Raw genomic sequence first — 15,238 nt, forward strand, 5'->3', positions numbered from 1 at the left:
GTTGAGTCCTTTTGATTCAGGTTTTTCTTTTTCCTTCGGCACGAGACAAAATGTAGATGTAGGCTGCACGTGACGGAACGCGGCCGAATAGCAATAATCAATCACACTCCAACATGAATTCCTGAAGGCGAGAGACGTACGGATAGTATATATGTATTCTGTTTATGCTATTCAATTCATGGCGAACTATAGGTCAGCATCAGCCCTCTCCTATGGTGGTATATTAGGCAACCGTTTATAAACTGCTTTACTTAGACATTTAGTAATACGCTGTATATAAACATAAATCATAAATATTTGTAATTATATAGCTTCAACCCGTATATAAAATAATATTACCATTTTAATTACAATAGCCTTCTTTAATTATAAAGATTATAATAGTTATAGCTGCCTAGAATTACGACTATATATTATTGCTATACGGGTGACAGCGGCCAACTAAATTGCCCGGCGCAGACCTGTGCCGGGGCTCAAACAGAGGTGAAGTGCATACTAGCGCGTGGTATGACATACACATTTTTCTCCTGGCTGATCTTCGAGGAAACGCCCCGGCGGCAGGGGATTTTCGTAGGTTCCACGACCCCGGAGGCGTTTGTTGAGCAAGCTCAATGCCCAATTCCGCAACCTTCATCTTTACCGTGGAGCAGTGCAGGTAATTTGCGACGACAGCGTTCTGTGGCCAGAGCCTTCGCCGCTGGTTTGAGGGCTTGGTATAAGTGGGAAGACGAAAAGACCCTGTTCCTTTTGACGGATGACCTCCTGATCGCCAGACTAGTTAAGTTCAAACGCAGTTGGGATGGTCAAATGGCAAGACAATATACGAAATGTCATTACAGCGTGATAACTCCAACACGAGTCCGATGGCTGCTCTAACATTTCCATCTCTTGTTATGAATATATCACAAAAGGGATTGAGTATTCCCGTCTTCGAAAATCGTCATCCTCAACAGACATCACTCACAGTCACCGACAATCTCTCGACTTTCTCCAGCTATCGTAGTCAATATCAGACCTCTCAACGTTCGCCATGTCTACCGAAACAATATATATTAGAGACTATGAAACGACGGCTTTAGTCAAAGGGAAGAACATAATATCATATGCCTCTCTCATTCAAGTACCCGTCAAGTTATCTAACTTATCACTCAGACCTATAGCTCAAAGTACCACCAGTATAGCGTGTGAGTCAGAACTGCCAAGTTCAAACATGGAATGTAAAAGCAAAAGCGAGGAAACCAATAGTTTAGGAAGTGATGAGGCGTCTTCTTGCGTGGATCAAGCGCTGGACCTCCTAGGGGTAGATGACCAGTTCACTCACGATTCAGTGCTTCAAGTTACCCTAGGTCGAGTGCGAGGATATTTTATATAGATGATTGTAGGGAAATCAAACAATATTAATAGCATACCTTTCTTAAAATCTAGACTTCGTGAGCTCATAATCCCCCATGCAAAAATGCAATATTACAGGTACTTACCCCCCACACCTCCCCCTTCTTGCACTTTGCTCAGCAGCATCCCCCCACCTCTTTGCCTGCTACTATCTCCCTCATGGTATGAGAAATCTCGCAAAGATACCACTACTTATGCTATCGATCGCGATACCTTTCTTTTGAGATAGTATTATGTCTTCGCATACTGCTACCTACATCCCGTCGCCAAATTGGAACATTCCCGGCGACAGCGACACAGTACTCCTCGGACGACTGATTAAAGACCCAAAGAACCCTCAGAGCAAAATTCCAAAGAGCAGCGTCGAACCTATCTCGCCGCTTACAGTTTACGAGGGCAAAAAAATCGATTGGCAAACCACTCTCGAGCAGGCACACTCGGGTAAAATCGGACACTGGGGGAAATGCTTGCAGTTCGTCAAGGGAGGTCTAAGGTTTGGCCAACTCAAATCATCGCTGGAGAATCACAAGTTTAGCGCCCTGGAGACAAAGTATTTCCTACCGGACGATAATCACTTCCGGCAGGTACTTGAAGATATAGGCGTACAGGCGTATCTTCAAGTATATAACTAGAGGAAGCCCGTGTACTTGATCACCGGGATCAAAATTGCGAGGGGAGCTAGCGTGACCACCGAGAGCATCACCGGCAGGTCGACATAGTCTGAGTTGAAGATTGGAGCAATAGGTTTAGGTACATTAGCAACGTGGGACCCGAGGTGACTTGGAATTTGGAGAAGAGGAGAGACACCTCGTACGGTGCGTCGACGGACTACATCTTTGCCTACCAGCTAATGAGGATGAAGCCGAAGAAGGGAGGTGAAGAATCCAAGAGCCAGAGCTTCGTGAAGGGAGCCATGTTTGGTAAGGTGGATGAGGGTTATGCTGCGGAGATTAGGGTTCGAGATGTCTTTTACATCGAGGAGGAGATCAGTCTAGGGATCCCGGGTACGTGGGAGCAGGTCGAGGAAGATGAGGTCTAAGGATTTTTCTTTTGAATTTGTGGATTTGTTATTTATCATTAATCTTTCTATCAGTAATGATGCCACAGTCTACGGCTTCTTGCAAAGTTTTAACAGGGCTGCATCCCTAATTCAGCACCACTTACAGGATCGCAGCCTTTGGTCACCACCCAAGGCCAGCGGCGACCATCCGCCCTTCTAGAAGCTAAAACAATACAACCCTAGCCCTTCCTCAGCATCTGATCTACATCCTCTAAGATTTTGTTCTTTTCCAAAAGCTCAGCTTTGAGGAAATCCCAGGGCAGTAAGCTCTTCACGCCACAAGAATGCTTTCGTCCCATTCGACGCCTCAAAACCGCCAGCATACCACTCATCCGTTGCAAATCCTCCGGGATATGGCGGTAGATGGCTCGGTCTTCTTGTGAACAGGTTTCCATAACCATGCGGATACATCCAAGTAGGTTTGCTGCCAGTGCTGCTGCCACAGGTGTAGCATACGAGGTCCCGGACACATACTTGGTGATATGCCTATCCGGATTTCGAGGATCAATAACATTGACGGGGACACCCTCTCCAAAGGCGTATAGTACGGGATGTGCACCCCTGCCTAAGGGGTTGAACGAGGATGCCGCGCCATTGGCAGTGGTTGAGCTTATCCCGATGACTGACGGATCTTTTGCCGGCCACACCATGTGCTTGTGGGCGCCGTCGTTGCGAGTAGCTGCGAAGAAGAGTGGTGGCTTCTCGGTCTTGTGGGCTCTGTCCATAGCCTTTCGGATCAAAGGTATTGGCTCGTCAAATCCAAAGCACATGACAATCATATCGACCTTCCAGTCATTTGTAGCACGGTAAATAGCCTAGACAAATCAGCATAGCACCAAATTCGAAATGAATAGCAAACTCATATCGGAAATACGTTGGTGAGACTGTAAAGCTATGTCGAGGTCTGCGCCATATCTCGTGGGCTGCTCCCACATGTAACATGATGTAGGTACACCGACCAACAACCCAAAATGCACAGCCACCCCGGCATTATCAGCAACATCGATGCGGGTGGGAGAAAATGAGCAATTTGAATGCTGAAACAAGTAGCGACAATATCTACTCGTACTAACGTTTTAGTCACTGGTCTTACAATTCTAAATACACAAAAGCCCTTTCATTACCAACCATCATCTTCAAGCAGAGTGGATGGTCCATGCCTTCTTCGCAATCTCGTGAGCTTCTTGAAGCTTTGCAATGTGATTGTCCAGATACTCCCGCCTTGCAACGGTATCCACGTCTTCAGAAGCGAAGCAAGCCACCTCATTGTCGCTCAAGCCATTGATCCAATCTTGAGAAAGACTGCGAAGGGAGCCCGTGGGATTCGAAACAAAGTCTTCCACGATGATGGTTGTGATGTGAGCGATAAATGAGCTGACAGAGTCCTAAATGTACCATTAGCCAACAAACACTGATATCTTTCCGTGGTCCTGAGGGACCGCATTCAAGGAGTTAGTGATGCGAAGGAAACTTACCTCATAATATACCCTAAGAATATCGTGAATCTCGTTGACGACATTGTCTTCCGCTGAGGAGTAGTGGCCTTCGTAAAATGCCTCCACTACTTCCGCCGTCCAGTCATTAACCCTTGCTCGGAGGGCTTCGAGTGATCGTTTCCTCCGGAGCGCCTGCATCGCCTTGACTTTGTTGTAGAACCCATCGTCGGTAGTCTGCGGCAGATGTGTGCGCTCCTTGTCACAGTATAATCTGATGTCTTCGCGAGCCCTGTCAAAGGCGTCGTTGAACCGCGTTTCCACCGCTCTATAGAGCTGCAGATACAAGGCTGGCGAGGTGCTGTTAATGTCTTGACAGACCGAGCTCAGCATCGCCTTGGACGCTTGAGCTACACTGTCCGCCACCTCCCGTAGATGGTGTTCGGCCAGAGTGTGCCATTTGTCTGTCTGTTTCTGGAACAGATGAGGTACAATTTGCGGGTTAGGCAGTCCAGGAAGCTGCGTACTCTGGAAGACGCCGAGCTCGGCCCGAATCTTATCGTATAGTACTGTCCCTGCTTCGCCGCGTGACTCAATGTGCTCAAACGGATACGTGTGCCCGTTGTCATGCATTTCCTGTGAGAAAGTCCTGTTGAGGTCGTTCACTTTGACGCGGACCATCATGACGTGAGACTCCAATTTCCAGGGCTCTTCGAGACCCTGGTGAACGTGAGATTCATACCGCCGGATAATGTCGCGAAGAAACAGCTGCTTATCCTTGTTTGTCCGACGCGGATCCCCCATTACCCGGCGGTCTTCCAGTGCCCCGTTGAGGAGCTCTCGAATTTTGTCCTGAAGCTGCGGGAAAGTGCTGCGAATTCGGCGGCAGAGGAAGTTGCTGAGATAGCGCCTCAACTTGGACGTTCCTCGGTGATCTGGAGCAATTTCGGACCACGGCGCCTCGTTAAAAAGCCGATCTTCTGCGGCCGAGAGGTCAAAAAATCTGTCTTCTTCGCCGTGGCGATTCCGTACAATGAACCAATTCCCACCCAGGGCCGTGGTGGCATGTTTGACGACTCGTGGCTATAGTAAGGTGGCGTTAGCAACTCGGCGTCTTACCGTGCACAGGTGGTTGGTATTCTGCACGCACCTTATCCGTAATGGAGACGCCATCACACTTGGTAAAAACCTTTACAAGGCGGTCCTGCGTCACATATCGGGAAGCTAGGTGAACCACGCTATGACGCTCAAGATCGATGATGGCATCTGCAACGCATCTGCATTTTTACGTCAGTCTGGGCATCTTATACATCTCCTGCTAGAAAGGAAGGGTAATACTCACATGACAATGTTCTCCCGTTGCTTCATATACTGCTTGATCATATTCTCCACGCCCTTCATGTCACCGTCGTTCATATTCGTTGAGTTCGATATGTGGCCAGGAATATCAAGGATACTGAAGTGTGAACGCGAAGGGCCAGAAAGCTCAATCCGTAGCACCTGGGTGGCAAAGTTCTTGGTGCCTGGGCCACGGCCCCTCTTGATGCCCAGATATTCGGAAGAGACCTATCGCCAACAATATTATTTAGTAACATGTGGAGATATTGACAACGGTGGTAGAGAACTTTACCTCTTCTATAACCTTCTTAAACTCCTCGGAACTAAGCGTCTCTCCGACTCTCTCGAAGCTTTGGTAAAGGGCACCATCGTCCACATTGTGTTCAAACCCAGAGATCCGCACCTCCGGATCGACAATGGTGATCTTGAATTGGTTGGCAGTGCCGGATGCAGTGCGTTTGGACACGATGCGTGTAGCAAAGCGGGTGCAACAGCCTACACCCACCGGGAATGGGATGTCTGTGAGACTCTGGAGAAGAGAAGATTTTCCAGATGACTGGTCACCAACGATGACCAACTAGAAACAAAGATTATTAGAATTGGGGAGGCTGGGGTGACCAGAGAGCAAAGAAGTTATGCTCAAGGCTTCAATCTGGTAGGTCTCTCGGCTTACCTGAGGAATTTCGATGTGCTGGTTGATTTGACAGGATTGCAGCTGATCAATGGCTTCAAATAAAGGTTTGCTCTCAGGGCTATCAAATGGATTTTCCGTAATTGGCGCAGCAATTTCAATCGGAGTGGAGGGTTCAGTAGTGGTAGAGTCGTCACTGGTGTGGTTCGAGAGTTGGTCAATGTTGGTGGTACGGATGGCGGGGCCGTTGACGGGAGAAGGTGAAGTGGGCATTATGGTTGGCTTTGATAGAAAAAATGATGAAATGTTAGGACAATAATCCTGGGGGATAGAAGGGATAGGAGCATGGTAGTTATATGTATATGTATGAAGTACGAGACAGAGAGGCCCGGCTAACGTGCAGTACTCATAAAGAGATCCAGTGTGCCAGCGTCTTGTCCCAAAGGGACGAGATCTCTACCTTGTGACCATATCCAGCTCTGTACAAAGCTGCTGCATGTTGGGACCATCAGCTGTTCGTTGTTTGGCCAGGTAAGTGTTACTTTCTACCGGGCGAGCGTAAATGTCCACCCACATACGGTCCAGAGCAAGGCGCAGCAAGTTTGTTGGTAGCAGAATATGCGAGCCAAGATCGATGGGGCATGGATGCGACGACCAACATGCATAAAATGAGAACGACCTTGGGCAGATCCAGCCTACAGAGGCCATCTACGCAGTAGTGTGTGTGGTGGTGAGTCCCCCTAACAACGATTACAAGTCCCCCAACATCTGCAAGACCCCATCTGGTTGGATCCAAAAATCTAAAATTATCCTCGCCATCCGCCTTGCTGCCACTCAAGAACACCAAGGGCCAACCAAATACACTTCAGCTGACAGATCTGAGGCGACCACATGGCCATCCGCCAGATCACTACTGCACTACTAGCACCTAGCGTCTGATGAAACGCGCGCCTCATGAAACAACGTATGAGTTGAACCTATTACCACAGCAATACTCCCAAAACGTAAATTTGGTTACCTGTAGATGTCAGGTGGCCAGCCATCTGATATCTCGGCCGATGCATTCAAAATGGGCACTCTCTTCCGTTAGCACCCCAAACTGTAACATTATCGTCTACATTATCATTTTGAATGAGCGACGACGGAGACGTTATTGTGTGTACCTGATTCTACTTGATACCGATCCTGGCGTTCTATCATTCCACGTTGATATATCTTAGTACCTTGCCAGCAATGCAGATCCTAAAGTTTGTAGGTGCCACGGATTTCCCGGCATCGGGGTCCCCTTCGAATCGCCATATGCATCGAGTCGACACTACTGCAACTTGACGACAGACCTCTCGTGATTGATCTCGTTGGGGAAGACTTCATGTTCCTAGCTAAGCGCCCCGTCATATACTAAATGGCGAAAATTGCGAAAGAATACTTGTTTGGGTCCGGATGTGATTTTCCAGAGACCAGGAAAGATACCTAGGACGCCTTGGTCACAATGTATTCTCACGCCTTAGCTGAGTGCTCCGTTTCACACAACGGAGGTGACCAACTTGTCGTGTATGTTGAGACTAAGAAGGGACTGCATGATGAATGTAATGTTGAATTTATCAAGGCGGCTCCTTGTACTACCAAGGCTAGGGGGACAATATCATATTCCTTTCAATGGGTGCGGTATCCCTAGAACCTTAGAAATAGCTTTTAGCTACAGGCTAAAAGATGGATATCACCCTTCTTGGACTGGGACAAGAATGCATAAATAGAATGGGTCATAATGATACCCTTGCCTCTCCATCTCTCGCTTGTAATATTGCACCATATAAAGTAGGCCTACATTACTCATTGCTTATGGCTGGTCACATTAGCTCATTACTCGAAAGCCATTGCTGTTTACAGCTGCTGCGCAGATTATATGAACTTGCTATCGTCCCAAGTCGGGCCAACGCAGACGAATTTATCAGATAGAAATTATACCAATATTGTGTTTTCCATCATCTCCTTACCTACGTTGTGTATGAGTAGTCTATCGAAACATTTTATCTGAGTTTACGTAGGTGTATGGAGAATAAACAAACGAAATAATACGTAAACTATAAAAGTAATAATTTTGAACTATATTTCGGTTATAAAACCATAGTTACTAGACGAAATGAGAGGCCTCCTTGCTTGAGTTCCGCCGTAGGAGGAAACTTTGCAGCCCAACGCCACTGTCCAGGTTGGATTATTATCCTATATACATCAGCCCCAAAGGTTGAGATGAAGACATGTCATTATTGCGCAAACGAAGAATAGAGTAAGTATCATTATTTTCTCCCGCTAAATATTCAGCAGGAGAAAAAAAGTACATAAGGTCCTCAATATATCCTTCCCTGAACCTTTCACCTTGAACCATCCAACCTCTGACCCAGCCCGAAGTTAGCAGGTTGCAACGCCTCCCACATCACCCACCATGTCGCCTTCATCCACACAGTCGAGACATATCTCACTTCCCTTGGACCTAAAAGACAAGAGCCCGAACATTCATGAGAACAAAGAAATGCTCACTATGCTTCTCGGGACTTTCCCTGGAACCATTAATGTTGGCGAAGGCCGATTTCGATCCCATCTTGTGTTCACCGTCAGAGAGCTGCCCCTAACGCCGTGGCCTCTCACCGTCGGCGAGTTGCCCTTCATAGTCGCCATAGAAACCGAAAGACGCCGCCCTCTCTTCCCCATCGCGCTTCTGAAAAGGAGAAACATCCGCATTTCTATTTGTCAGCATCTGGATGGAAGAAATGCCACCACCCCCGACATCGACTTGCGCTCAGTGACCGCTGACCTTCGTAAAGAGATCCTAGCACGCTACCCCAATGTCCGCCTGGTCGAGGTCATATTCAACTCAGAAAGATTATTCTATATTGTCCTAGGGGATGAAAAGGATGTAGGGGTAGTTTGAAACGAGCTTCCGGGAATAATTACCCATTTACCAGTTGGATACTTTCTCGAACGCGAGCTCAGCAGACGTGGTCGCGAGAATATTGCGTCGCAATCAGACAATTCGCCTCAGACTTCTTGGAGTTCTTACCTTTAGAAGGAGTTTATCAAACTAAGGTATAGGCTACTGTTCAACAATCTGAGTGGCAATGTCGATATGGCGAGCAGGGTCCCCATCCGGAGTTTCTCCCAAGAAACATGCACTATAGATGGGGCCATGGTTATGAAGTCTATCCGAGCCGAGCCCGTGAACGAGCTCTCTTACTCTTTCTCTACTCCAGAACATGTAAAAAGTCGCTACGTTATGTATACAGGGATCTTCCTAGGCCAGCCGGAAGGTGCTAGGGGTGATGAAGGTGGTTCTATTTTCCCTTTGACGGAGCCACACGGACCTGTCATCTATGACGCGGACGGAAAGGTTGTCGGCGTTGTTGAGTACAGTATCAAAGAAGGCCACTGGGCTGGGTTTTATGCTGGAATTAGTGTGGAGGAGGCATATAATCGGCTTCCATAAGGAATAGGACTAGAAGTTACGGTATGATGATCCTAATAGAGTAAAAGAATATAGTAACTTTCCATCAGTATTATAGTGAGGTTGATAGTATCCGTATGTGTGCATTGCTATACACGCTACGGGACTGCAAAAAATAAAAAGATACCTAGGGGCATAGCCTGGACGGAGATGATTGAAACTCGAGCAACTTGGGCGTGGTATGTCGTGAGAGAGAGATTTATCTCGGGCGGGTGGACGCTATGGTTTTGCGAGATGGAATTCGAAACACCCTGATTCACTGAAAGGACCATGATCACCAAACTGAAAGCTACACTTGGTCGAATTTCCCCGGAGATGCTAGTTTTGAGGAAGCAAGACAAGCAAACAAAGATAAAGAAGAGGGTTTACGCATACTACTAGTAGACAGGCCATTTTAAATAAGGGTGGATGCAGCAAGGTTGAAAGGTGACATCACTCCATATATATTAGGCAGTATTATTTCTAAGTCAGTAGACGATAAAAAAGCCATTCTTTTAGTAGCTGTGTCCATATTAGTCTAAGGGTTAAAACTATTACTATCTTCCCCCCGTTAGTAATTCCTCCGGCTATATCGATCATCTCGCCATGGAGGCCATGGAAGCAAGGCTTGTGAATTTTGCAGTCGCGTCGGCATGGACCTTTTTAGTTGTTGGCCTACCCTCAATTTTCAACACGAGTTGGTGGTACTCGTTATCTAATTTCTTGGCTTCGTGTAAATCGACCCCTGACAGCTGGTAAATAGTATCGTAGTCGTTTTGTTGGTCATTAAACGTAATTTATTGACTTACTCAAATCTTGCCGCACTGGCCTTCATCGTCGCGGAATGTCCCATTCATAATGGCCAGACCTCGAAGCTGCTCAAGGCCCCACTCATTCCCATGCTCCGGAGCCTTTGCCGCGGATGGAGATGTTGGCGCCAGACTGTTCGTTCGTGGACTTGACGCTGGTGCCGCGAGGACTTAGCATCTACCTAAAGAAGTTGATGATGGGGAAATGTAAGCGGGGATGGTTCCCGTAGTGGTCTCCATGAGCTGGGCTCGCTTTGTTCTAGTCGCCTGCGATCACGCTGTTCGCGAGTATTGCTGTGTCATCCGGTCTGATCGTACTCGGGATCGGACGATGGAGAGTCTGTGCGATGAACTGAGGACGTTTTCGGCGCGGGCCTGTTCCGTTATCTCATTGATGCGGAAGATGAAACCGTACATCTTAAGCTGCTTGCTAGTCATGGTTGATGTAATAACTGTAGGCCAATTTATAGGCATTGCTTCGTCTCGAGGCCCCCGTCGTCCGTTGCGACGCTGTCGCTTGGAGGGGGCTTGAAGGCTCGAACGTGCCTGAATCGGGTGCTCGTTTCGTGTTGATATTGTACATGGAGGCTATTCTAAAAGCTTTCAAATGTCAGAACACGTATATGAAGCACCACGGTGGTTTAACTAAAGGTGAGAAGAAATTAATTCAGGGCAGCGAGTTCCTGTTGTTAATGTGAGTAGGGTGTTGGCAGAGAGTGACCTCCGATATTCTTATGTTGACTCATATATATGCAGGATCAAAATGCGAAGGGAGCGTGAGGCAAAAGCACGAATATACACACCAAGATCATAAGCGGCGCTCATGTTGAGAAAGTGATATATCAGACTTGGATTAAGGTTCCCGACAATAAGTTCATAGCAACATGTTGCCTACAGGGTAAGGCGATGTTTAGATCTTCAAAATACGTACAATTACTGTGCTGTACCAGAGATCATAGTTCAGAACGCAGACCGACCTGCTGCCCATAGGCTGTTGGGTGTGAAGAAGGTGTTGCTTTTTCTGGGGGCACAGATGTACGAATACATACGACGTATGTTGGCTCCCACAGGGAAGTCATTGATCCGGTCAGTCTTCCGAAAACTCATCTTGCATCCCGCCCTTCCAGCCGTCGTAAATCCCTGCGCTAAGCTGTTCTAGGCCTAATGTGTCCCATACCGGGCTGCGGGTGGCTGCAGGTACCATCCATCTGCCACCACAGCCGAAGCTTTCATGATGCAGGTCATTGACGCAGTCACGCAGTGATGTCAAGACTGGTTTGACCGCAAATGGTCTGGCTTGTTGATTAGGCCCTGCTGATACTGCTTCTTGATTATGATGCCTCAGCCGCTGCGATGCTCCGAATCCCGGATGACGCCCTTCCGTCTTTACCGCTGATTCATGCATCGTCCATCATGGCCGAGTCGTACGAGAGCCACTCAAGCTGAGCCGTTCCATGATAGCTTGGTGATAGTTTAGCGCACCTAAAGTTTAGAAAATGTAAGACTCTCTACGGATAGTAGTTGCATATATGTAGAATGACGGCCTTCTTCCAGGGACGTTCTCGTCTGACCCATATAATTGGTTCTGGTCAACACGCCGTGTCCGGATTAGTGGGCCGACTGGAGGTCCCAGCCACCCCGGTATACAGCATGGTTTACTACGTGCTCGTACCATTTTTTTTTTTTTTTTTACCACAAGTTGGTTGCATGGGTCTAAAATCATTAGATCCGGAGGATGCATCATGCATTGCGGCTTGACAGGGACGGCAAGGTAGGGCAATGCACACAGGCCCGGCCGGCCCCACACCTCGGATCTCAAACGCTGTGGCCGATCATTGAAAATCAAGCCCGAAACAGGCGCTGGGTTTCCGGGTTCAATGCCGAGAAGAAATCCAGACGGTACTTCGTAATGGTTCTCAGAAGTTTAGGAACCAACTATCACGTACGAGTAGTCAAGTCGTGTTCAAGTGACATATAGGCGCCAGGTGGCGCACCACCCACTGACAAAAACAACTTGGTACCTTGCATTAGGCTTCGGATGCAAGGTACGTACGATTTCACTATCCCGCATCTGTACCTCAATCCAACTGGGAGCCCTATCAGCCGGTGATCGCGGTAGCGGTACCCGACTTCAAGTGCCATGTCAAAAAGGTCCCGTGTAGAGGAAAACCGCAGTGAACCAGCCCTCTTTGATACAGCCACCGCTGTTTGAGAAAAGAGGTCACAAAAATGCATCGTGGCTCCATATACACACGGCAACTGTCAAGATTTTATTATCGGTCAATCCCCAACGGAGGTCCCGGCGGTGTCGCCGATGTGTTGTCTGGTGTTACAGAGAACGCTATTCGTACATGTATGACGTTGTGTGTAGGGCTGGGTAAAAGGAGTTAGGCTTCAGCTAGCCACTTGTTGAAACTGTCTATAATCATGGTTTCATCCTGCTCTGGTTGCTGTGCTTTTGCTGGGCCATCATGCGCGAAACATGGCAGTGGTGGTGCATTTGCATATGGACCTAGCAATATTAGCCCGACATATACGAACAGTGATTTGACATCGAGATCCTCTCATGCCTTGTCCCCAACGTACATATAAGGAGACTAGAGGAACTCTGTTCTGGGGAGATTGATATCATTTCCAGTCTCCCAGCTATTCCTTCATCTTTCTACCCGGAGACCCGCATTGGTTACCTCACAGCTGCCATATTCTGGTAACCCACAATCATGCTCTGCCGTCGAGTTTTCTCCCCGTCCAAGGCCACGCGATGGACGAGAACAATGGCCAGCCAGGCCACGGCTTCAGCCATCCCAAGTTTGGGAGCATCCCAAGATTCCTTCATCCCCGCCGCTGGTCCGACTGCAGACATCTCTCGATCCCCCTGGAAAACCACGGACAGTGTGCCCCTCACCCGGGAGAGCATGCTTGATCTCCTCTACGGTAGAACACCGCTGATCAAGGAGGCCGGGTTTCTCTCCGAGGCCGAGTGCGCCAAGTACGAACAGGAGCTGAGCCCGCTCGTCACTCCGTACACGCACAACACGGGGCCAACTCTGCGGAAAGTGGGCATCGCGCAGGTGAGAATCGCGCCCAGCGACACCCTGTGGGTACGACACAACTTTGTGGGACTGACACGAGAACAGTTCGAGTACCAGGCGCAATCTCAGAAGGACTTTCAAACTCGTTCCGATGGTGGGCTTTCCCTCGCCCCTTCATATGTCACTCCCTGGCATGGTTATGCATTTTTACCAACGACCAAAAAGAGCAAGACAGATACTTCAGAGACGCCAAGACTTGGGAGCACTTCCACGAGAAGATCGCCAGCGAGAAGGGACTAGATGCGTGGTACCGAGTATTCAACCACATCGCCAAACTCTTCCCAGATTGGGACGTACAGATCGCATCCGAGGGCAAGGGCCGTAAGTACTTCTCGGGCATTTTCAGGGCTCTCAACGACTCGACGCATCTCCACTGTGACTTCTCCCCGTATGACAGTCTTACTGAAGACTGGATCATCAACTCGGTCAAGTACCAGGCGGTGTTCAATCTGTATCTCGCCCCCGTCAAGAATGGGCGCACGGTAAGTGCTCATCACCCAGGAGATCTAGACCAGTGCCTCGACTCCTGTGAAATCCTGCTGTCAGATTAGGGAGGTTTGATACTAACGTGGCTGCCAGATTGTCCATGATGTTGAGTGGACGGAGGGAGCACTGAAATATCGCGACCCAGAGAGCTACGGCTACCACCGCGACCTGGTAGCCGGCACGCGCCATGTGTATTGCGAGCCCACCGTCGGCGCTCTGTGCATGTTCAACTCACGTAACATGCACGAGGTGGAAGCCGTCCTGCCGGAGCCGATGCCGTCCCTGGGTCTTCAATATAGGCCTAGGTTGACGCTGAGCAGCTTCATGGGGCTTCTGCCGGGATCCAAGACTGGAGGCAGACCCAGGTTGATTTTCTGGTCGTAAAAGAAAGAAAAAGGAGAGAATGGTCTTGGCGACGCGGTCCTGATGCGTGACTGCTTTCTGGGCTTGGAGATAGTGTTATGACTGGACAAATTCCAATGCGCCATCAAAATAGACGGGGATGGGTTCATGTAGACTCGTACAGGCTGTCCATCTGATTTTGCTGCACCTCTGACGTGGAAACAAAGCCGAGCCTCTGTTGTCTGTTGTTCTACTCACGATATTGGCCTTCGGGCAGACTATTGCCTGCCTTGGTGGTGAGCCAACGTGGACCAACACCTTGGCATCAATCACACAACGGCCAGACTGTGGGCTCGGTCACCGGTGGGCGACGATGATTCTCATATTGGTGACGCCACATCTTCGCGTATTTCATCATGGCAAAGCGGGGTGGCGATGCAGAGAACGCCAGTCCATGATAAATGCGCCTCGTCCCATGGATCGCCATACATACTACGAGTAGGAGTACGTACTCGTACAGAAGTCCCACATGGTGATGCGGCTGAGCCGTCCCGTCTCGCAGTCTTGCCTGCCGTGTCGCGCGTGCCCACTGTACCGTCCACTGCCGCGACATCGGAGGCACAATGGACACAGTTTTTGGAGAGAACAACGTGATTGGAAAACATTAGAGAAGCCGTGGGAGTCAATTCCTACGTCGCCACGCGGTTGTGACGTGAAGCGTCGCTTTTTTGCCATGACCGGCACCCACCAAGGGCGACTAACTAGTTGGCTCGGGAGCCCGCTCTCAATGTGCCTCCTCACTTGGTTGTCGCCGACCATCGGGGGCATATCGCCTCCTTCGAAGGCGGAGAGGCAGAGACCTTCTGACCTAGACAAACCAGTCAGTCCGGACCTAGCTGTGCATTATGCATTGGAACATCTGATCTGACGTCTGGCGAATTTCATGTTTCTATCCTGGTGTTTCCAGGCTGACTAGCAAGGTACAAAGTAATTTATTACAGCGAATGCTACGGAGTATTATCTACCAGTAAACTCCCCGCACCTTTTTTTAAGCATGATGTACGTACGTACTCGTACTCGTACCTGGCGAATTGTTGATGAGACATTAGTGCGGCTCCAAGGTCTCTCCAGGACCCTTGTCAAGTCGTCAACAACAACCATCCACGCTGTGAGCTCTCCC

At 48.8% G+C, this 15,238-nt stretch overlaps 4 protein-coding genes across 4 annotated transcripts; 2 read left to right on the forward strand and 2 right to left on the reverse strand.

The window, feature by feature from the left end:
- Positions 1–1,456: 1,456 nt before the first annotated feature.
- ACO1O0_003659 (uncharacterized protein) lies at positions 1,457–2,431 on the forward strand (the record flags this gene model as incomplete). Its single annotated transcript, XM_083193103.1, has 2 exons — positions 1,457–1,470; positions 2,152–2,431. The coding sequence occupies 2 exons, from the start codon at positions 1,457–1,459 to the stop codon at positions 2,429–2,431; spliced, it is 294 nt and encodes a 97-aa protein (XP_083052160.1).
- Positions 2,432–2,631: 200 nt separating this feature from the next.
- ACO1O0_003660 (S8/S53 family peptidase) lies at positions 2,632–3,394 on the reverse strand (the record flags this gene model as incomplete). Its single annotated transcript, XM_083193104.1, has 2 exons — positions 2,632–3,267; positions 3,386–3,394. 2 exons carry the CDS (start codon positions 3,392–3,394, stop codon positions 2,632–2,634), a joined length of 645 nt encoding a protein of 214 aa, XP_083052161.1.
- Positions 3,395–3,588: 194 nt separating this feature from the next.
- ACO1O0_003661 (uncharacterized protein) lies at positions 3,589–6,127 on the reverse strand (the record flags this gene model as incomplete). The annotated part of the gene is made up of 6 exons (XM_083193105.1): positions 3,589–3,837; positions 3,928–4,968; positions 5,036–5,162; positions 5,228–5,451; positions 5,516–5,800; positions 5,897–6,127. The coding sequence occupies 6 exons, from the start codon at positions 6,125–6,127 to the stop codon at positions 3,589–3,591; spliced, it is 2,157 nt and encodes a 718-aa protein (XP_083052162.1).
- Positions 6,128–12,912: 6,785 nt separating this feature from the next.
- Positions 12,913–14,100, forward strand: ACO1O0_003662 (uncharacterized protein; the record flags this gene model as incomplete). The annotated part of the gene is made up of 3 exons (XM_083193106.1): positions 12,913–13,324; positions 13,396–13,712; positions 13,810–14,100. 3 exons carry the CDS (start codon positions 12,913–12,915, stop codon positions 14,098–14,100), a joined length of 1,020 nt encoding a protein of 339 aa, XP_083052163.1.
- Positions 14,101–15,238: the final 1,138 nt, after the last annotated feature.

Source organism: Amphichorda felina (assembly GCF_050947745.1).
Source record: "Amphichorda felina strain 45539 chromosome Unknown scaffold_3, whole genome shotgun sequence".
NCBI classification, from domain to species: Eukaryota; Fungi; Ascomycota; class Sordariomycetes; order Hypocreales; family Bionectriaceae; genus Amphichorda; species Amphichorda felina.